At 37.9% G+C, this 21,657-nt stretch overlaps 1 protein-coding gene across 2 annotated transcripts in view; it reads left to right on the top strand.

The window, feature by feature from the left end:
• Window positions 1–21,657, top strand: part of LOC127420072 (nck-associated protein 5-like) — a 48,822-nt gene that overhangs the window by 18,094 nt on the left and 9,071 nt on the right. Inside the window, exons 2-10 of one of the 2 annotated variants that reach the window (XM_051662030.1) lie at window positions 13,317–13,445; window positions 13,558–13,626; window positions 13,831–13,869; window positions 14,119–14,238; window positions 15,102–15,188; window positions 15,299–18,408; window positions 20,021–20,153; window positions 20,276–20,351; window positions 21,301–21,480. In XM_051662030.1, the coding sequence (XP_051517990.1) occupies window positions 13,326–13,445; window positions 13,558–13,626; window positions 13,831–13,869; window positions 14,119–14,238; window positions 15,102–15,188; window positions 15,299–18,408; window positions 20,021–20,153; window positions 20,276–20,351; window positions 21,301–21,480 (3,934 nt within the window). In that variant the 5' untranslated portion in view covers window positions 13,317–13,325. The remainder of the gene's footprint in view (window positions 1–13,316; window positions 13,446–13,557; window positions 13,627–13,830; window positions 13,870–14,118; window positions 14,239–15,101; window positions 15,189–15,298; window positions 18,409–20,020; window positions 20,154–20,275; window positions 20,352–21,300; window positions 21,481–21,657) is intronic. The other variant, XM_051662031.1, reaches the window with a different exon arrangement.

Genomic DNA, 21,657 nt, shown 5'->3' with positions numbered 1-21,657 from the left:
GCAATAGTGCTTTATTGCTATGTTTACTATACAGCATATCCATGGATTAGGGGTTAGAATTGTGGTTGAGCGCTGCCAAGAATCTTATTGACATGGGTACTCGTTTTTCTCTTTTTACTTGCCACTGATATCAGCTCCACATCAGAATAGTAGGCTATATACAGCAGGGTCGTAACCACCATAGAACCCCCTGCAAAACGTAATTGAAAATTTATCAAAGAAAAAATTATCCTGGATGTGTAAATGGAACAGTGTTTTGATAGTGCCACAGTGTTTAAATATTTGGAGGAATCAACCTACAAATGAAAGACTCAGTGGCTGTTTAGACTGAATATGTGCCTCTGCTGAGAAAAAACAACTAGATGCAGTGCAACAAATAAAATGGAACACAGGTGTCTCGAAATGCATTATTAAGTTTAAGTTTTTTACTTAACCAAAAAGTAACTTTTTTGCAGTGACCTAAAATGTAGCGCTCCTGCGTGAGATGCTGGAAAAACAGCTGCATGACAGTCAAAGATGTCCGTCTAGCACATGTTTATATAGAAAAACAATTAAAAACCAGCGCAGGCAGATGCAAAAACGTGTTCCGTGTGAATGCTCTTATAGTTGTCTCTGCATATTAAGCTGGGATAGGAGATAGTAGTTTGAACTTGGAATAAATTGCACTCTTCAGTGCTTTACAATTTTTAAACTTTTAAATTTGGTCCCCACCAGAAACATTTCAGTGCCACTAGCGCCGTCGAACGGAATTGCAAAAATAAACATTGTTTTCAGACAGCCTTCTGAATATGCCCCCCATCTGCTGTTGATCGAACAAACAGATAGTCCCGCTCCAAACTCACTCATTAGTTGAGTCAGTGGTGTTGTGTCAGGCTAGACTGGCTGCTCAAAACAGTTTTATAGTGCCACATGGATAACGTGTTTAGTTTTCGAGAAAATTAACCTATGAATGGCTTACTTATAGTTGTCTCTGCATGTTAAGCTGGGATAGGAGAAAGGGTATCTTAACATAAGATATTCTTTAAAAGTCAGTATCCAGGTTTTTCAGATTGGTGATTTACTAAGTGAAAGTCAGAGACCAGCATGAATGCATCATGATTATTTGTCCCAGTTAGTATTTAATGATCTATTTAATCCGCAAAAGGTCCCATTACAAATCTTGGTGGATTGTCACACGTGTGCAGCAAAGAGCAATTTGACAATCCTTATTTGGTCTGCATAGAACACAGACCTGAAGTTTAGGGTCAGATGCAAACTGATGCTAATCTGTTTAGGTTCTTACAAGAGCAGAGGGGATTAGCCTTGTTCCACTGAGGGAGTGAGAGCATAGTACTTAAAGTGTGTGTCAGAAGTAATTGTACTGCAGGTGAGGCCACTAGCCTTCAGGACATCTGTTCTCGACAGAGGCGCAGTTTGACAGTGATGCAAGTGCATCGCTGTAAAACATTAGGCATCATTTGAATTCCGAGCTGTCATTTCATAAACAGGTGATGTTAGTGATGTGGCTAAGAGAAATTTGACTGAATAATAGGTCGGTGGTTTTCATTCCTCATCCTGGAGGCACCACAAAGATAATTTTTTGGTCATACTAACACATCTTATTCAGGTCATTAGGTGCCAACTCAGGGGTGTAGTGGTCAAACCAAGTATAGTAGTTCTGGACTGAAAATTGTCTGTTTGGCTTTTGTTTAGATGGGATGAAGTAGTTTGGAATGGATAAATGTAGACCTGAAGTTGAGAGCCTCAACTTAGTTAAGCTTATTGCTATTGAGGCAGTCTAGTACAGTGGCTTTCAACTGGTGCACTGTAAAAAAACAAAAAACAAAAAAAAAAAAGTAAAAAAAAACAGTAAAATATCCAGCAGCAAAAGTTGCCAAACAGTTACCGTAAAATTACAGTAAAATACTATACTTAATTCAACAATGAATTACTGTAAAATTACGACCAAATTTTAGTAGAATTAAAAAATTTTATTGTTAGAAATGATCTCTAAAATGTAATCAAATCAAGGAAATACTGCATAAATACAATTAAAGCCCACAATTTGAAGGTTGCTATCTTTTAAATAACAGCAGAATTATGTTGTTTCATAGAATTATTCAATCAGTCTACAACATGTGCCTGTCAGAGTACACATTTTTAAAAGTAAAATAAAGAAAAATTATTTAAATTAACAGTCACTTTACTTTTTTTTTTTTAAATTTTATTTAAACAGAGGTAATCTGTCAATAAATGTTCTTAACCTATAAATTTACAATGGATAACCATTAAATATTGGATGACCTGCCTACAAACTATTACGTTGTACTGTTTATCCATGAGATCTCACTGTTACAGCACTAGATTCTAGTGGTTAAATACAGAAAAATAATGTAAAATTACATGTAATTAACCCTATATAAACATTTATGGTTAGTGTGTTCACAGATCTAAGCTTTTATTTTATGTGATCATTCAATATATTCACAGAAATTCATAGAAAATGTTACATTTCTAAAATCAAATACTTTCCAATTCATTTACAGTGCTTGGGATGTAATAACATTTTATGTTTGTTAAAACCACCTTAAGGTCTACCAATTCTACAATAAATTCCTATAAGTATACATATTTTTGTGGTTCTTTTGTTCTTCAAATTACAGGTTTTATACAGGAATTAATATGCTTAATTATGTGAACATTTTACTTCCGCAGATAAAAGAATGGTGTACTTTAATTTTACAGAAATACATACCAACTAATACACTATTGCTCTTTTAAAACAATGTGAAGCTATTGGCCAGAACAATAAAAGCGCAACAAAAATACATGCTTTCAAACCTACCATTCAAAATAAACACCAAATGGAAGCAAAGAAATGGTTACTGTGGATCTTTACAATAATGCTTCTAAGGTTTTAAAGATTTATAATAATGTATATCTAAAATATAAACAATAATGTGAATAACGGCACTAGTTACCTTCTATATAATTCTCAATTTATCTGTAGTATGGACTGTATTAGTATACATTTATTAAAAGATTCAGATTAGGATTGCATGGGGAAAATATTATTTGGACATGGTGGTACTGCCATGCAGGGGTGGGAATTTGGGGCAATCTCACGATTCAGTTTGATTCCGATTCTTGGTGTTACAATTAGATTTAAATTGATTCTTAATTCACGACTCAAAACAATTTGATTCAATAAAGAGCACTGTGTGTCAAACCCGACTCCCTCTGCCCACTGAGCTGCAAATGAAGCATTAAGCTGCTCTTGATGAGAGAGAGACACACACACACACACACACACATCTATCTATCTATCTATATATATATACATATATACATATACACACACACACACACACACACACATATATATATATACACACACACAGTTGTGCTCAAAAGTTTGCATACCCTGGCATTGATTTTTAAAATATGACTGATCATGCAAAAAAAAATTATTTTATTCTATTCTATAGTCTTTTATTTAAGGATAGTGAACATATGAAGCCATTTATTATCACATAGTTGTTTGGCTCCTTTTTAAATCATAATGGTAACAGAAATCACCCAAATGGCCCTGATCAAAAGTTTACATACCCTTGAATGTTTGGCCTTGTTACAGACACACAAGGTGACACACACAGGTTTAAATGGCAATTAAAGGTTAATTTCAATTAGTTAATTAAATTGCAATTAGTGTCTGTGTATAAATAGTCAACGAGTTTGTTAGCTCTCACGTGGATGCACTGAGCATGCTAGATACTGAGCCATGGGGAGCAGAAAAGAACTGTGAAAAGACCTGCATAACAAGGTAATGGAACTTTATAAAGATGGAAAAGGATATAAAAAGATATCCAAAGCCTTGAAAATGCCAGTCAGTACTGTTCAGTCACTTAAGAAGTGGAAAATTAGGGGATCTCTTGATACCAAGCCAAGGTCAGGTAGACCAAGAAAGATTTCAGCCACAACTGCCAGAAGAATTGTTCGGGAAACAAAGCAAAACCCACAGGTAACCTCAGGAGAAATACAGGCTGTTCTGGAAAAAGACGGTGTGGTTGTTTCAAGGAGCACAATACAACGATACTTGAACAAAAATTAGCTGCATGGTCGAGTTGCCAGAAAGAAGCCTTTACTGCGCCTATGCCACAAAAAAGCCCGGTTACTGTATGCCCGACAACACCTTGACACGCCTCACAGCTTCTGGCATACTGTAATTTGGAGTGACGAGACCAAAATAGAGCTTTATGGTCACAACCATAAGCGCTATGTTTGGAGAGGGGTCAACAAGGCCTATAGTGTGGGTGTGTGAGCTCTAAAGGCATGGGGAATCTTGTGAAAACTGATGGCAAAATGAATGCAGCATGTTATCAGAAAATACTGGCAGACAATTTGAATTCTTCTGCACGAAAGCTGCACATGGGACGCTCTTGGACTTTCCAGCATGACAGTGACCCTAAGCACAATGACAAGTTGACCCTCCAGTGGTTACAGCAGAAAAAGGTGAAGGTTCTGGAGTGGCCATCAGAGTCTCCTGACCTTAATATCATCGAGCTACTCTGGGGAGATCTCAAACGTGCGATTCATGCAAGACGACCAAAGACTTTGCATGACCTTGAGGCATTTTGCCAAGACGAATGGGCAGCTATACCACCTGCAAGAATTTGGGGCCTCATTGTCATTGATGCTAAAGGGTGCAATACACAGCATTAAGAACTAATGGTATGCAGACTTTTGAACAGGGGTCATTTCATTTTTTCTTTGTTGCCATGTTTTGTTTTATGATTGTGCCATTTTGTTATAACCTACAGTTGAATATGAATCCCATAAGAAATAAAAGAAATGTGTTTTGCCTACTCACTCATGTTTTCTTTAAAAATGGTACATATATTACCAATTCTCCAAGGGTATGCAAACTTTTGAGCACAACTGTATATACATATGTATACACACATACATATACACACACACACGTGTGTGTGTGTGTGTGTGTGTGTGTGTGTGTGTATATATATATATATATATATATATACACACACGTATACACGTATAATTAAGAAGAATTAAAATGGTGAAATAATAGGGTAAAGTGTTCTTAATATTTTTACATATATAACCCCCCACCCCCATCACAGAACCTAATATTGAACCAGCTGTTACAGTCCTTAAAAGGGGCCTACACACAGTTGTTTAGTGCATTTTCAACAGTAACAGAAAGATGGAAAGTGTGCTGAAAAAATTTAAAGGATTGGGACTTTGAAGGTGGGGTATGCGATTCTAATCCAATACACGTCTTTTTGTCAAATTCAGCGAATATCTCCTCACAGTATGCTAGCTGTTCGTTCAGTGTGTGCGCTGAAAAAATACTCCTGTGTTTGTACACAGCCTTGGCTCTGTAAATGGGAAATAAAGTGGCTCGGATCAAGCCACACAACACTATTCCAGCCATGATTTGTATGTCAGGGAACGTTACATTACTTGCCCATGGACATTCAGCTTACTTTCTAGCTTGCCAAGATATGCTGTTGTTTTGATGTTAGCTATAGTACCAGGAGAGTTGTGAGTATCGCTGTCTGGAGCTGGTTTGCTGGCTCTGGGAAACCGTCTCATCCTCTTTGGCTGTTAGCTTCGCAGCAGCAACTGTAGAGACAGTTTGCTAACCCGCAACCTAGCTAAGCTAACTACCCACTACCTAGCTAACGTTAGTTACATTACTTGCTGTGTCGTTGTTCGCTCTATATCATGGTATTTGTCATGGTATTGTCATGGAATCGCATACCCCACCTTTAACTATATGAAATGCTCACATCAAATATCTCATAGAATGACATGTCACTGTGCACTTTAGTTTTCTTCAGTCTCAGTTCACTCTCCCTTAGCCGTCACTGCATAACAGTTTTAACATTAACTCTGAGAAAGATGTCAGTCATCTTAGGAGGCATCCATAAGGAAGGAAATTCCATAACTCCAGGCTTTGGACACTGTGGGCAGCTTCTCTCAATTATCTTGTTAGCCATCATTAAACCAGTGGCCACCGCCTCGTCTAGCTCGTCTAGCTGCCTCGTGAAAAGATCAAATCAAACGTTTATCTGTTTGAACCTGCAACCTGTGTACAGTAATTCTGACACATCCTGTGCACTTTTTAGATCAATTTAGCATACATACAATTGTAATGTAAAATGTAAAAATCTGGAATCATGATTACTGTTGTTGTTATTGTTATCATCAGTAATTGTAGTATTAGTATCTGAATCAGCTGATCAACTGGAAGTTGCTGAATTTCGATGACTGATTTTCTACTTTGCTCTGTCAATGTAACTCTAACACTTAAGAGTGTGTTGTCTGGCATAATAAGCAGTTTGATGATAAAATCTGCTGGCAAATTCATAAAAATAAAAAAATTAAAAAATTGAATCATAGTACGTGTAGTTGCACTAACATTCTAGCCTTCATACTGCATTCATTTGGTTATTCCATTGTTCTAATGTTGTGTGAACACAACTAAAAAACACACCTTGGTCACATCTGTTTGCTTGTAGGAATCTTCTGAAGACATGTGGGAACACAGCAAAATATGGTCCTGGTGACTGGGTTGAACTGAGGTTTTCTGACATATCAGGGACAGAAGTGACAAAAAACGGGGAAAAAAAGCACAGAAATAAGATAAGGGTTAAAATCCACTTCACTGTAAGGGTTAATTGTAATCACTATTTAAGTACGGTTCCCACACATTTTCTGTGTCAAAATGCCACACAAATTTAACAAGGGTTTTCATTATTACCTTAGACCGCTTTATAACAATAATCACATGTAACGTTAGCTCTTCGGACTTCTATAAAGAGCTAACTGCATCTTTCACTTTTACTGCCAAGTTAGCACATTAAAAATAAGCTCAATAATACAACAACGACCACTGAGTAATGTTTGTTTGCCTGTACTGAACTTAACAGATGCACCATCAAATTAAATTTCTAAGACTAACGTCCCTCAGCTCGTTAAAGGGGTTAAAACTTAAGCTCTGGTATTGTTTTGATAGCTTAAATCTGTTCACTTTGACAACTTAGCTTAACCTTGCTGTTAGCTTGCACTAAATCACTTAGCTTGACATCAGAATGCCACTATTCATAATAAAGTAACTAAAAACAAAGTAAGCTGTTTTCACTCCCAGCAAAGCAGCGGATATTTGACAAAAATAAAACCAAGACATTACCTTTAATTGATGCTAAACATTAACACTTGGTGTGAACATGGACTTCTGTGCAGCCAGGCTGTCTCTTCCTTCTTCAGACAGACAGCTCTCCCGCAGCACAGCTGGCGCTCAGATTCAAACAACTGATTCTCGGGCATTCATTGGCTGAACAGTTCCGGCAACGACGATTTTGTCCAATCACAACACAGAACTGTTTGCTGACCTCATTTTCTGTGGTTTACAATAAAGTTGTATTCTGCCAAATATAAGATTATATTACAATTTACCACATTTTTAAAGAGAGGGGTAACAAATTACTTAAAGCTAGGGTGTGTAATCCAGAGAGGCTATCAGTTAGCAAGCTAGATTTGAAAGCATAGAGCCCGCCCTTGCTTCAGAGGTGTCTCCAAAGCCACGCCTCCTCTATCACACATGAACACACACACAGAGCAGAGTCTAGGAGAGAGACGTGTTGGTGGAATTGATCGCAATGGTTTCAGATTACCTCATGTAAAAAAAACAAATTTTTTTTTTTTAAATTCATTTTACATCATAGCTGCTGTTAGCGTTGAGATAATTCGTAAATGTACACAAACTACATGAGCTAAATACTTAATTACATTAACAAAATATTTCAAAAACAAATCAAACCATGTAATTACCTGTCCAAAAGAAAAACAGCAACCATGGCATCATTTTTCAGACCCTTTGAATCCCGCAGTTGCCTCCAGCGTAGAAAAGCACCGTCAATGTTAATTCTGCTTTTAGCACGCTTATGATCCAGACGTTTTTTCGTTGTAGAAGTTTCTAACACGGTCTTTCTTTTCTTGTTTCCTTTTACTGGTGGTTCAGGAGGAATATAAGGTAGCTGCGGTTCGCCTTCCATTCTCGCGTTTGCTCTGCACATAGAGAAAGACAGAAAAACTCTGTAATTATTTACGGTAAATGTCAGTAAAATAATGTTTACAGTGTGTGTTGCAACCCAAAAATGTATCATAGCCTGTTAGGGTCACAGCAGTGGTAAAAAACAATGCTAAATACTAATAATAAAATGTCTCAGCTTTTGTTGTTGACATCAAAGGTCATATGTCCAATCAAACTGTATGGTATTTTATTGCAAATCCATCTGTCACTTGGAAAAATCTAACCAAATAAGGCAGATGCCAACATGGACCATTGCGTGACATTCCCTCATCCTCGAAAACCATGAACAAAACTATGCAAGGTAAAAGAAATACGACCCAGACTGCATTAAATACAGTTTTTACTTGCAAAATGACATTGGTATGTGCCGATCTCAATAGGTTTTGTGTGGTGAATCATTGGCTGCCAGAGCTAGAAAATATTAAAATTCAATTTCTTGGTGAGCAATTTTGAAACAGTGTTGGGTTGCCACTTTATGTATAATCAGAGGCTTGAAGTAAAACCAGTTGAGAACCACTGGCCTAGGGCACTGGTTCCCAACCTTTTTTCCTTGAAGCCCCCCTTCTTGCATATAAGAAAGTCTGCCGCTATATATATATATATATAATCAAGCAAGAGAGAGAGAGAAATATGATGATTATAATATGATTTTTAGAATGCTAATTCCCTGCCATAAAGCGAGATTTTGTATAACCGCAATAGAAATTATACTTGCAGTTGACACATATTGACTGGAAGCTACAGTATATCATTTTGGTGATTATCGACTCAGTCCTGCAGCTGTTTGATGGTCTCATAAAGCGTTAACATGTCAACAAGGAATGCAGTTTTGAGAGGTGTTGCAGTGCATGGTTATGAAGTTGCAAATGTTCCATGCATTTTTAAGATCCAAGAAAAAGAAAATTACAAGCACTTGGTGCGCTTCATTCTCATGCTGTTGTGCAAAGATGCTCTGGTTGGTAAAGTGAAATTTAATGAAGTTTTGCTACAATTTCCATGGTGTCAGGACCTTTTGGAAAGTGTTTTAAAGTTTATGTTAAGATTTTGTTTATATCTTGAGTTGAACGAGAACGCGTTGACATGCTGTCATACTGGTGTAGCGCATTTTGGGTATCTTTGACCACCTCAAAGCATATGAGAATCAACGGAATCTGTAACAGGCCCACTGTTTTTTTGTCAAACATATTGTAGCTAAAACTATGTCAGCTTCGATTGGTCAAAATGTAACTTTTGAAAAATATTCGTACTGCTTTCGGCAGACTTGAAAGAAAAGTACAACTGTACAGTAGCAGTAAAGTTGAATTTCTCATCGAGTTTGACACTTCAAATCATTGCTAGCAGTCATCTCTCCACTGACAGTGATATCTTAAAGACTTCAAAATAGGCTTTTGAGGCTCTGTTTCACCAGAATAAGCTTACTCATCCAATAATTTGTCATTGCTTGCCAGTGATTCATAGATGAAAAGGAAAGATGATCGAGGCTGGTGGTAGATCACATCTCCTGAGAGTGCCCAGCCCTGGCCACCAGCGTTCAAAAAGCAAGCATTAACAACACAGTAAAAATAGACAAATGAACAAAGACATAAAAATGGTTCTCGCTAATCCAGAAGTATTAAAAATGTTGTGAGGTGTATTTCCAACTGACGTGTCATCACTTATGTGTAATTACATATATGAATGTAGATTTAACTTCCTTGTAGGGCAGTCATCTTTTTCACATGTATGGGTTAGGCAGACACATGTGAGAAATTGAGTGTGCCAATGAAATTCAGAGGGATATATATATTTTTTTATTATTATTATTTTTAAGAATACTACCCTGGAATACTAGTATAAAATATAAATATAATATAAAAGTAACATTTTAAAATGAATTGGTTCAATGTTTTATGTATTAAACATCTGGTTCAATGGCAGTAAAACATTTAATGGCAACATGCATTAGTTTGTAAGATTTGTGATGTGTAGATAAAAGATAAGATTTGAATTATGATTAAACATTAATAAGAATAAAAATAAAAATTCTCTGTTGATAAAACAACTTAAACCAGCCCAAATTGGCTTGCTTGACTTAGTTGGTCTCCCAGCTTGATCAGGCTGGTCTGGTGTACTGGTTTTAGAGGGGATTTGGGCAGCTTGTCAGATGGCAAACCATCTTGGCCAGACTGTGAGATTAGCTAGACCAGCTTAAACCAACCGAGACCAGCATAGGCTTGTTTAAGATGTTTTTTTTTTTTTTCAGCAGGGGGTTTTCAAAATGAAAAAATGCACTGTAAATACTTCCACTCTACACAGCTAAATATGTCTTCCTCTATTGGAAGACTATCACTTGTGTCTCTATGAAAAGAGTCTGTCATGTGAAAGGAGCCTCCTGGCACTACAGTGTTCCTAGAGGAACTACCAGTCGTATAGTGTGGCCTGGAGCTTGTCTTAGTGCCATTCTTTACTGTCAAAGGATAGTTTATTCTCTGACCCGCTAAACCCCCTCAACCCTCCGACCCCAATAGCCTTTGTATTAATTTACTCTCAGATATGGAGTTTCCATTTAGGCTATTCACTCGCAAAGAGTCAGACGTCTATGGATAGGCTTGCCACATAGATGGGCATACATAATGCTTTGAGGATCAATTATGAATGAGTCCCATGAACATGCATATTGATTTTTTTGATAAAATTTTGCAATGACAGTCCATCCGCTACAACATCCGGTGTTCTTATTGAAGGTCAAATGTATCGTATAGTGCATTGGTGGGAATGGGTGGATGAAGGCTACTTGAGTTATGCTGTTAATTAGTATAGTTGGGTTTTAGTTGGATCTACACACTTTAGTGAAGGGGTTGATTTAAGATCCCCACCCTTTTATTTTATATTGCATTTCTCTATGGTTTAGTTAATGAGTTTAATAAAATTACTAACAATACTTCTTATTAATGAATGATTTTATGTTGTCATAATGATATGTTATTTAATATTTATTTTGTCACAAGTTTATATTTAATCTTTGAGAAGCGACTCAGATCCAATTTCCACCTGGTATTAAGATGCGTTTCGGGTGATCTGATCACATGTGATCAGTGCTAAATACAGGTCTAAATGGGATCTAAATTGTTTTGTGATCAGATCACAAAATCCACATACATATATGGTCAAAACTGCATGTGACCACATCACATTTGAGGTGCAATCACTAATCCATCCTGAATGCATCCCAGGCCGTGATGCATCGTGAAGTGCCAACAGTAGTGGTTCTAGCTTGTATGGCGCCCTGGGCAAGACCCACTTCAACACGCCCCCAAAGTTGTTGACCCGGGGGGGTCCAATCAAAAACATTTCAAAGGCGGATATATACACAATCACGAGAGCTACACGGATCTTCTTCAGTGTGTCTGATATCAACACAGATGAGAATCACAAACATCTGAAGCTCCCTTAATATAGGTAATCCGTTAAAATAACGGATAATCCTGCTTGACATTTTGCGTTTGTGCTGGGATGAAATTGCAACCCCATCTGGGAGAAACGGCAAGATGCTTTTTTTTTTTTTTTCGCTTTCTTTGTCTTTTCTGACTTGTTGCACTGTAAAATCATGCAGTAACACACTGACATAGTGATTGATGTAAGTCATTATGAAACAGAGACCCTCCCCTCCAAATCCGAACACAAGTGGTCACAGGAGACGCATTCAAGCGACCAGGTGTAAACAGCTATGTGTCTCACCTGACCTACATGTGATCGGATCACTCAAGATGCATCTTAATACCAGGTGTAAACGGGGTCTGAGGGTCTGATCTATGTCAAGAGTGCAGTTACAGTATTTAATCATTTAGCCTGGCTTCATCATGACAGTAAATATGCACTGATGTCGTACTCTTTATATTATATTATCAAGTTTATTAATAATTAATTACCATATGATTATGATAACAAATGTTATGTCTTAAATAGTACTTTTGTTGTGCAGTTTCTGTAATCTTCCTCTGTTAGTTCAATTTCGGTGATGTAAACCAGTTCTGCATATGCCCATAAATCCTAGTATTTTTGTATTTTAATTTAGTTCGATTCCTGAATTCATCTGTAGCCTGTTTTTCAGATTGTTGCCATTGGAACTGTGGAGATTGGAAAACACTTTGTCTTCAGTAAACTCTGAAAATTGATTGTAGCCTTGACTGTCTTTATTCATAATGGTCTCTTGACTGGGTTAAGCTATTTTCCCCAAAATTAGACTCAGTCCCCTATGGGATGTAATGATAAACTCCTATTCAGTGTTACGTTGTAAACATGAAAGTGGCTTAATATTTCAAATGTGATTTGTTTTTTTACTTTTATTTGTTCATCACTTTTGGGAACATAACCTTTTATTTAGTTTGCTGTCCATATTTTTTGCTGTTTGGTTGTATGGTTATAAATGTGTGTGTGTGTGTGTGTGTGTGTGTGTGTGTGTGTGTGTGTGTGTGTGTGTGTGTGTGTGTGTGTGTGTGTGTGTGTGTGTGTGTGTGTGTGTGTGTGTGTGTGTGTGTATATGTATATATATAATCACCCAAATGGCCCTGATCAAAAGTTTACATACCCTTGGATGTTTGGCCAGTCAGACAAAATACACGTTAAAAATACATTCTCTGAAAAACCTAAATATCTTATGCAGTGTTGTTTCTAAAACAAGATGAATCAAATTGATCTTGTTTTAAGGATTTGTAGATATTTTTACAGGAAAACAATACAAAAATTATCAAGAATACGATTTTTGCCCTAATATCAAAGTCTTACTAGGAAAAAAAAAAAATTATGATCTAACGTGGATTTTCTTGATAATAATATATGATCGTGCCTGGTAACGTGCATGTAAAATGGCTAGAAATAGCATTTTAACTTGGCGTAAAGCTGACAATTTACACAAGGTTTATTTCTATTTCTTTTTCTCCAAACTTACTTCAAACGTACTTCTCTGTCTGCTCGTATGAATGTAACACATCATAAGAAAGTGTTTCACCGCTGTTCAAATGCACTTTGGATCGCATCATTTATATGTATAAATGTTTTCCATCTGAAAGAACTAAATATTAAATGAAACAAATGACAATAAAATGCAAAGTAATCTCTTCAGTAATCAAAATACTTTTTGAATGTAACTGTATTCTAATTACCAATGATTTAAATTGTAACTGTAGTGGAATAATATATATATATATAATACAAATTTCTCTCTCTCTATTGTTAGATAGAGACAATGTCAGAAGAGGTCCAACATAGAGTGGATGAGGACTTTGAGTCTGAGGAGGGAGATCTTGAGTCCTGTCTAGAGGAAGAGAGTAGCAGTGAGCTTCTGGAGCGAGTGAAAGAACTTCAAGTAAGTATACCATAAACTTCCACCAAGAGTATATTTGTATCGATTTAGTTTCTTTTCTTTCTTGATTCATTATTTAAAGTCACCATGTTTTTTTTTTTTTTTTTTTTTATAGGCCGAGAATTCTGCCCTTTCCCTGGCAAATGAAAGTCAGAGAGAAGCATATGAACGATGCTTGGATGAGGTGAGTTCTGATTGACAGAATTAATATTTTTCCTTACCACTCATACATACATATTCCAAGCCATAGAGATTTGCAGTGGTTTTGCCTAATGCACCCTGCTGAAGAAAAAAAAAAAAACACCTTAAAACCAGAGTTTCTTTACTCAGTTGATATATAAACAATTGTTCTCAAAGTAATTTATTTTAAATGCCTGTTTGTTTTTAGGTGGCCAACCATGTTGTCCAAGCTTTACTCAATCAAAAGGTAAAAACACTGTTAAACGCTTTCAGGATCTGAAAGACAATGATAAAACCTTTACTTTTTTGTAATTTTTTTTATCAAAATGTAATGTAAAATACAAAATGTATGTATCACTATGTTTGCATTTTTATGTAGTGCTTATGTATTTTATAAAGTGTTTATTGTATAGGGGTAATGACATTTAATAGTGGCAATCACAGTTTTAGCTATAAAATTTTCTCTTGTTTTAATGGTTGTACATCCTTGTTTTAGGATCTCAGAGAGGAATGCATTAAGCTAAAAATGCGTGTGTTTGATCTGGAGAGGCAGAACCGAACACTGTGTGAACTCCTGCAGGAGAAATTACACAGTCAATCATGTGTACATCAGCAGGTAGGTGATTAAATGTTGAAAATGTGATGGAAAATTGCACTGCACCAGTCATGTTATAGTTTTAAATGTGCTGTTTTCCCCCGAAACATTCTTCTAACTCCACAGGGATGTTCTATTAGATTTGTTTACAAATGGAAGAAAATGGCTCAATTAACTTCTTCCTGTATAATTTTCCTGTGATGCCCATGCAGCAATTTTTTTATGTGACTAAAAGGAATTTGTGTATAAGACAGAAAACAATTCCCTTGTTATACATGCACAGTGAGGTTCAAAAGTCTTGAGTTGACATTGAAAATCTAGGAATTCAAAATGTAAACCTGGAAATAATTTTTTTTTAGGATTTTGAAAAATGTAAACCAATAGAAATGTTATGATGTAAAATAAATAAGAAATATTTAAGATTCTGCACTATTTCTAGGTCACTAATCAAATAAGCAATTTGTGGCATGTTAACTCGTGTGTACCTGTGTGAGATTTCCTTGCCTCCATTAATGCATACAAGATGCTCTTTGGAACATTCTCAGATCAGAATAACATGGATCATCAGGTTTTGCACAAACTTGTGGAGTCCTTGTCAGCTTAAGTACAAACTGCCAGTGAATCTAAAGGGGACATACCAAATGTAAAGATCTGAAATTCATGTTAAATTGTCAGTTCAACTTTTCAATCAAATTGTTATGCTAATAATTTTATTTGTAATGAAAACTGTATTAAATAAGAAAATAGAACAAAATAGAAGCATTTTCAAAAAAGGACTCCCGACTGTATATTTATGCTTGTTATACATTGTGTTTTACTTAACCCACTAATTGATTTATATAATAAGAAGCTTAAAGCTAACTTGATGTGTCTTATCACAACAGCCAGGACCCTGTATGGAACACATCGGCGAGCTGCAGCACAGTGAATCTACCAAACTGGTTGAGACTCAGAGGATTCCGCAGGCCAAGGTAAGTGACATACACAAAGAACAAATGCACGGCAGCAGTGTTTGTTAAATCTATTATTTATGAGATCAGTGTAAGCAACTTTTCCTAATATTTATGATTCTGCTCCACAGGAAAACAGTGAATGTGCACAAAATTGCATACCTGACACCCAGGGCTCATCCACCTCAATGGAGGCCATGTCCCCATTCTTGAAAAAGAAAGCACACATATTGGAGGTCCTCCGCAAGCTTGAAGAAACAGATCCGCTTCGGTACCATCGTTCCTCAGGCATTCCCTCAATCTGTGATTACAGCCAGGCTCTTGCCTCCAAGGAGGCTGTATTAGCCTGCAGAGACAATTCATCCAGGTGCAATGCACCCAAAGCACATTGTTCGCATTCCTGTCCAGATGTTTGCACACATCAGCATTTGAATGGAGGAGAGCACAGCAATGTAAAGTGTGGTAGTTGTAGCACATGCCTGATGCTGTCCAATAAAGATTCTGTCTGCTTAGCCAAGAGTAGCCACAATTGTTGCACTTCAAACCCCATTACTATTAATAACCTCAATTTGGCTCGGCCCGATTTCCAGGAGAATACGGACTTGCAGAGCCTTGTGAAGCCTGCCACAGGTACAAGTGAACTGTTTGTTAATAGAACATCTGCTGATGTGTCCATTCTTTCAACAGACCATCCTAATGATCCAGACTCATTAGAAGCCCGAGAGTCATACTCCAGATTATTAGTCTTGGAAAGAGATCAGTCCAGAGGAGTTCCCGATCATATGTCCATAGAAACAAGAGACAAGAATAGGTTGTCAGACATTCTGCTTGAGTCCCAGTCAAACGGGTCAAGTGGCAGCACCTGCAATGAGACGATTTGTGATGATAGCACAATTGATGTTACCCTGCTGGACTCTGACTTAAAGCACTTAAATGCTGTGGTGCCACAGAGACTTGAGAAAGTAAGTGGTAGTGAAGAGTTTGCAAATAAAGAAGACACTGACTGTGTCTGTGGTGCCAACACAGCTGCCTCAAAGCTGCCAACTCTTGGACTCAAAGACAATGCACACTGTGAGATGGAAAGCAATGAACCAGTTCACAAAGGTCTATTATTTTCACCCAATGAGAACCATACTGCCTCAAAAGTATTGGATGACATTTCCATCCCTGTGAAAGACAGCACCCCACCTGATCCTCAGTCCAACAGATCGAAACTTGCAGTGAGCCCCAATCAAGTTTCCTGCCTTAGAGAGGTCAAAGCCTCTCCCTCCAAACTTCTCAAATTCCTGAAGATACCCACTCTTGGAGAACGTACCGAAGTACCAAATACACCCCGTCTCAGTCCACAATTGACACGTAGTTCAAAGATTCCTTGCCGGAGCAACAACTATGAGGTGCACCAGTCACCTGTTGCCACACGAAAAGCCACCACAACCGAGAGGCAAAGACAGTTGCCAGCCTCTAAATCCGAATCACACTCTGCTCCAACTTCTCCACCCCAGCCTGATGATGTCCCCACACCACTGACAAAGGAGCTTAGCTGTGGAATTCCTAAAACAAGTCGTGTAGCCAAACCTACACAAATTTCTCATGTTCAGAAGACACCTCAGAAGATACCACACTATGAAAATGTCTCAGATCTCTCCAAGACATATGGCACTGATGTATCCCAGTTGCTTGGGGAAGTGAGCTCATCTCTTCGCAGTGCCAGTCCTAGTAGAGAAGGTGTGAAAGGAAAGCAGCTAGCATTTGGTATTGAGCGGCCAACCAGTCTGAGGCAGAACGAAATCTCACCAGAATCTGATTCTTCAGACCAGGAGGACAGCTCGGAGAGCCCGGTTTGGCATAAACAAGTCAATCATCGCAGTCTGCCTAGTCAGTCATCATCCCAGAAGGTTCAGAGTGGGATCGGCACAAGGTCCAGAAGCCAAGAGAAGAATGAGTTCATAGTTAATGATCCACATACCATAGAGTCACCTTTCAAAAGGGATGATCCACCACCTGTTCCTAGAAAACCAGGGATTGGAAGACATTCAGGTGAATCAAACCATTCATTTAAAGAGCGTCTGGCTGCACTTGGCAAGCTAAGGAACCCAGAGGAATTGACTGCTTGTCCTCAGATTGCAGAAAAGAAAGAAATTCAGTCTGCTGCTATTATACCAACACGGACCAATGATAAAATCAAAACGGCTGAAAGAAATTTTGATTGTAGGTCAGGAGAATATAGACTTCCAAAAAATGCAGAATCCACTGATGATAAACCCTACCATTCAGGTCATCTTGATGGTTCCATCTCCAAACAGCAAGGATCCTTTCAGCATGCCGACCAAGCAGTCAGGTCACTTCCCTCTAGTTCGTTAGTCTCGAAACTTGAACATGAACCTTCTAGAATGTTTTTAGCAAAGCAGGAGAGCCCAAAATCAAAGATGCATCCACCATCTGCTAACTTAGAAGCTGCACAAGCTTTACGCAGCTATGCTAAAGGTACAACACCCCACAGCCTTTCATATAATGGAAAACATTTTGCTGGCCCCCACAGTAGTAGTCCTAACAAAATCCCACTCAAATCGCCAATGAAAACTGTGCCGCCATCTATGAAACGAGATGGGAAACCTACTCAGGAGTTTCAGAGGTACATGTCAAAATCTGAGGACAGGAGCCATCTCAGGGCCAATAAGAAGAAGACTTCTTATGGAGAGAGCCTTCCTCCTCCACCACCAAGGCCGGTAGAATCTGTAGAAGAAAAGAGGCACTCTGCTCCCAGCCCTCAGTCCTCTATTGAGCAGAAGGTCATGAAGGGCATTAAAGAGAATATGCTAAAACTGCAAGAGCAAGATAAAGGGCAAATGGTTGAGGTCAAGCAGAAGGCTTCCAATGGTATTGCCAACTGGTTTGGCCTAAGAAAAAGCAAGCTACCAGCCCTGAGCCGAAAAACAGAAGCACTGAAAGGGAAAGATGACAAGAGAGAATGGAAACTTAATATATCTTCAGTTGGCAAGGACTTCAAGGGTGCTGCTAAGAAAATGGAGAGTGAGAGCTTGAACATATCTATGCTAATTGAGAAGGCTGAGGGCTTACATAAAGCTCTTGAAGAAGAACGGGCCTATGTGAATGGAGTGGCTTTGGATCGCCAGGGAAAAGGACATTCCTGTGAGGTGGTGATGGATCAAGCCCAAGGGCAGTTGTCTGTAATGTACAGAGGATTGCCATCTGACAACTTCATGCAGCAACTGCTAAACCGGTTAGTACAAAACTGTATCCCAACTTACAATATTTGGTTCCCAGAACATTCTGGGAAGGTTAGATTATTTTTTATAAAAAAATTCAAACCTTCAGAGAATGTTCTTACAAATTTAGGAATTGATTCCCTAAAAAAATAACCAAATGGTAACCATACAATACCATTAGGGAAATGTTCTGTGTTTGCTGGGATATAGATTATTGTTATGTTATATATTTGTATTCATATATTGTTGGTTACATTCCAAGCAGACACTTTCTTTTCAAGCCTACTTATAATAAAATACATGTATCATGAAAACAACAAATACAGGTAGTTGAGGGTACAACTTGCATTTTTACATAAACCTCAAAGTAGAACACCTAGAAAACCCACAATAAACCTACAAAACAAAGGCCAAATTAATTGCAACTGAATGTAAGCTTTATAGCCATTTTCTTATAGTCTTTCCCCTTAGGAACTTTCTTGATGAGAACTCTTAAGAGGAACTGCACACCCAAGGAAACAAAAGCAAAAGCCGTAGTGATTTTATCTAGTGTCAACCATTTTTTTCTGACATTGTTTGCACATGTAATTCAATAGCAACAACAACAACCAAAAAATCAACAACACCAAACAAAACGTTTTGTTTTGTTTTTGTTTTGTTAGGGCGCATGAGCCTTGCGGTAGTGAGAGGAGAGATGAGGCACTCTCGATAAACATCTTATTATTATGTCTGTTATCCCAGGAAAATTTCAATGTGGTAATCCAGAAATCACTTTATTTTCTGTATAGTCACACAGTACAGATGCGATGAAAACTCAAACTGCGTCTCCCGTTGCAGTCACGCAGCAGCTCTGCTCACCTCTCGCACACACAAAATATGTGAAACTGGTGATTTAATTAGGATACTTTGTTGGTTTTAGAGAATTGGAAAATTCTAAAAAGTGCAATCCTCTGAATAGAAGGCTAGCAGCTACAAGTTTGTTTACTAATAGCGGCTGTTGACTCATTGACTCGCATTTCTCATTGCTTTGTGCTTTGACCAATCACAGGTTGCAACACCTCCTACAATCCCTTTTCTCTCAAAAAGTACCTACCCGAGAGTAGGAGCTAAAACGTCCCTCTAAACAGCTAAGAAGAACTATAGTTCCTCATGTGCGAAAATGACGAAAAATTGTAGTTCCGAGTAAAAGTACCTAAAATGGCAGCTGCTTTGTCAGTGACTGGGAATTCTTATGGATAATTATCATAGTAGCTTGTCTGGGGTGTATTGCTTGATAAAAAATTAAAGGGAAAGTTCACCCAAAAATGAAAATTCTTCCATCTACTCACCTTCACTCGAACCACATATGTGGAGTGTGTGTATGTTTGGAATATAAAGAATTATTTAGCTGAATTTAAATGCCATTTGTTTCCAGATAAAACAATTAGAAGGTGACAAGGCAGTGAAGCTCCAGAAAGGACATATAAGTACCATAAAATTGTTGATGCTGTACACCAAGTCTTCTAAAGCTATACACTTTGTGTGAGGAACAGAACAAAATGTGAGATATTGCATTGTACTCAAGTGTAGAAAAACAATTAAAAGTACTTTTCAGATCACTTATTTTTATCCTTATTCTTCCATAAGTGTTGATGGGAAGGACACAGGGATCACTATGGCACATCGACGCTTCTCATTTGACTGTAAATCCAGACCTGTATTTAGTCATCAGAGCACAGGCATTCCCAGTCAGACAAGAAGCAGTGATGACATGGAAAAGGTAAAATCATAAGTTGAAATCATCACCAATTGAAATTAATGGATATCATGCACATTTTTGGTTTGAAAGTAGTCAATGTGATGTTGCTTTTTAATTTTAGTTTGACCCTTCATATTTCACAGGTTTCTACTTTATTAAGTAAAGATGTTACATCAGATGAAAACCTGGCTGAGACAATTCGCCATGAACACTTTGCAGGTAAATTATGATTATAATGCATGGCGTCAGTTTCCAGAGGCAAGAATTCTGATTGTTTAGCATGTAGCCACAAACAACAGGTTTAAACCTGGTTGTACAGTCTCTGATGATGAATGATCTAGGTGCGTCTGAGTTTTTCCCCCTATTTCGGTGACTCAATATGACTCATTTCCAACAACAGCTGCATAGCAAACAGAAACATTGTTTATAGAGTTTGATATGCGTATCTGTACTTTTCATCATATTCCTTGTGAACTCCTTATTTAATAAAATCCTTATTTAATCAGAACCAGCCTTTTTATTTGAAGTGTTAAAAAAAAATGTAATTATTATTACATTATATATAATGTATATTTAAAATTACTGCATTAGCAAAAATAAGTGACATTGGTTCAATTAAATACTGTAGGTAGAAATAAGAATCGATTGGGTAAGTAATTATGAAATTGACTTTTTTGGTCATAATCAAAACTGCTATTCTTGGCCAAAACCAAACACTGCTTACCATCAAAACAACCATATGCCATCAGTCAAGTATGGTGCTAGTAAGGTCAAAATCTGGGGCTGCTTTTGCTCTTTTGGCCCCTTATTTGTATAGTGACACATTTAAAGCATATTGTAGCAAAGGTTTGCATTTGGATCAGAGGAGGAAGCAGGAGCTGGTGTTCTCAGTCCACGTGAGTCAGAGTTTTATTAATAAAAATAATAGAAAATCGCTTAGCAGCTTCACACTCGACCAAAAGTCTGCTTTGCAGACAGGTCCGCTTTTCAGCCCAACACTCTATATAAACACTCTGGTAACAGACTTGTAGTCTCTGGTCTGTATTTCTCCCTTTTTCTCTGGACTAGGCTGTCTTTTATCTCCCCTGACTCTCACTGTGAACATAGAAATGGTAATTAGTCACAGTTCATCTCAGGTGGATGTCCTTACCACTTTCTCTCTCCCCAGACAGGCGCTTGACCACGCCCTCACCTCCACATACCCCCACCACCCGACTCAGGCCGGGGGAACCGTCCGGACTGCCCACTCCCCCCCCCTTTTCTGGAGAGGAAGTCCGCGACAGCCATCTGTGCCCCCAGTCTGTGGACCACCTCGAACTTAAATGGCTGGAGTGCCAGATACCAACGGGTGATCCATTGAAGTGGGTCGTGGTCCGAACAGAGGGTGATTGCTCATCCCAACAAATAGTAGCGGAGAGTGAGGAACACCCATTTGATAGCCAAACAAATCTTCTCTGTGGTGCTGTACTTCATCTCATAGAGAGCTTTCGACTAATGTACAGCACAGGGTGCTCCTCCCCCTCCA

This window comes from Myxocyprinus asiaticus, chromosome 29 (assembly GCF_019703515.2).
Source record: "Myxocyprinus asiaticus isolate MX2 ecotype Aquarium Trade chromosome 29, UBuf_Myxa_2, whole genome shotgun sequence".
In the NCBI taxonomy this organism is placed as follows: domain Eukaryota; kingdom Metazoa; phylum Chordata; class Actinopteri; order Cypriniformes; family Catostomidae; genus Myxocyprinus; species Myxocyprinus asiaticus.
Note: the sequence above shows the minus strand (reverse complement) of the source record. Positions and strands in the feature narration are given on the sequence as shown.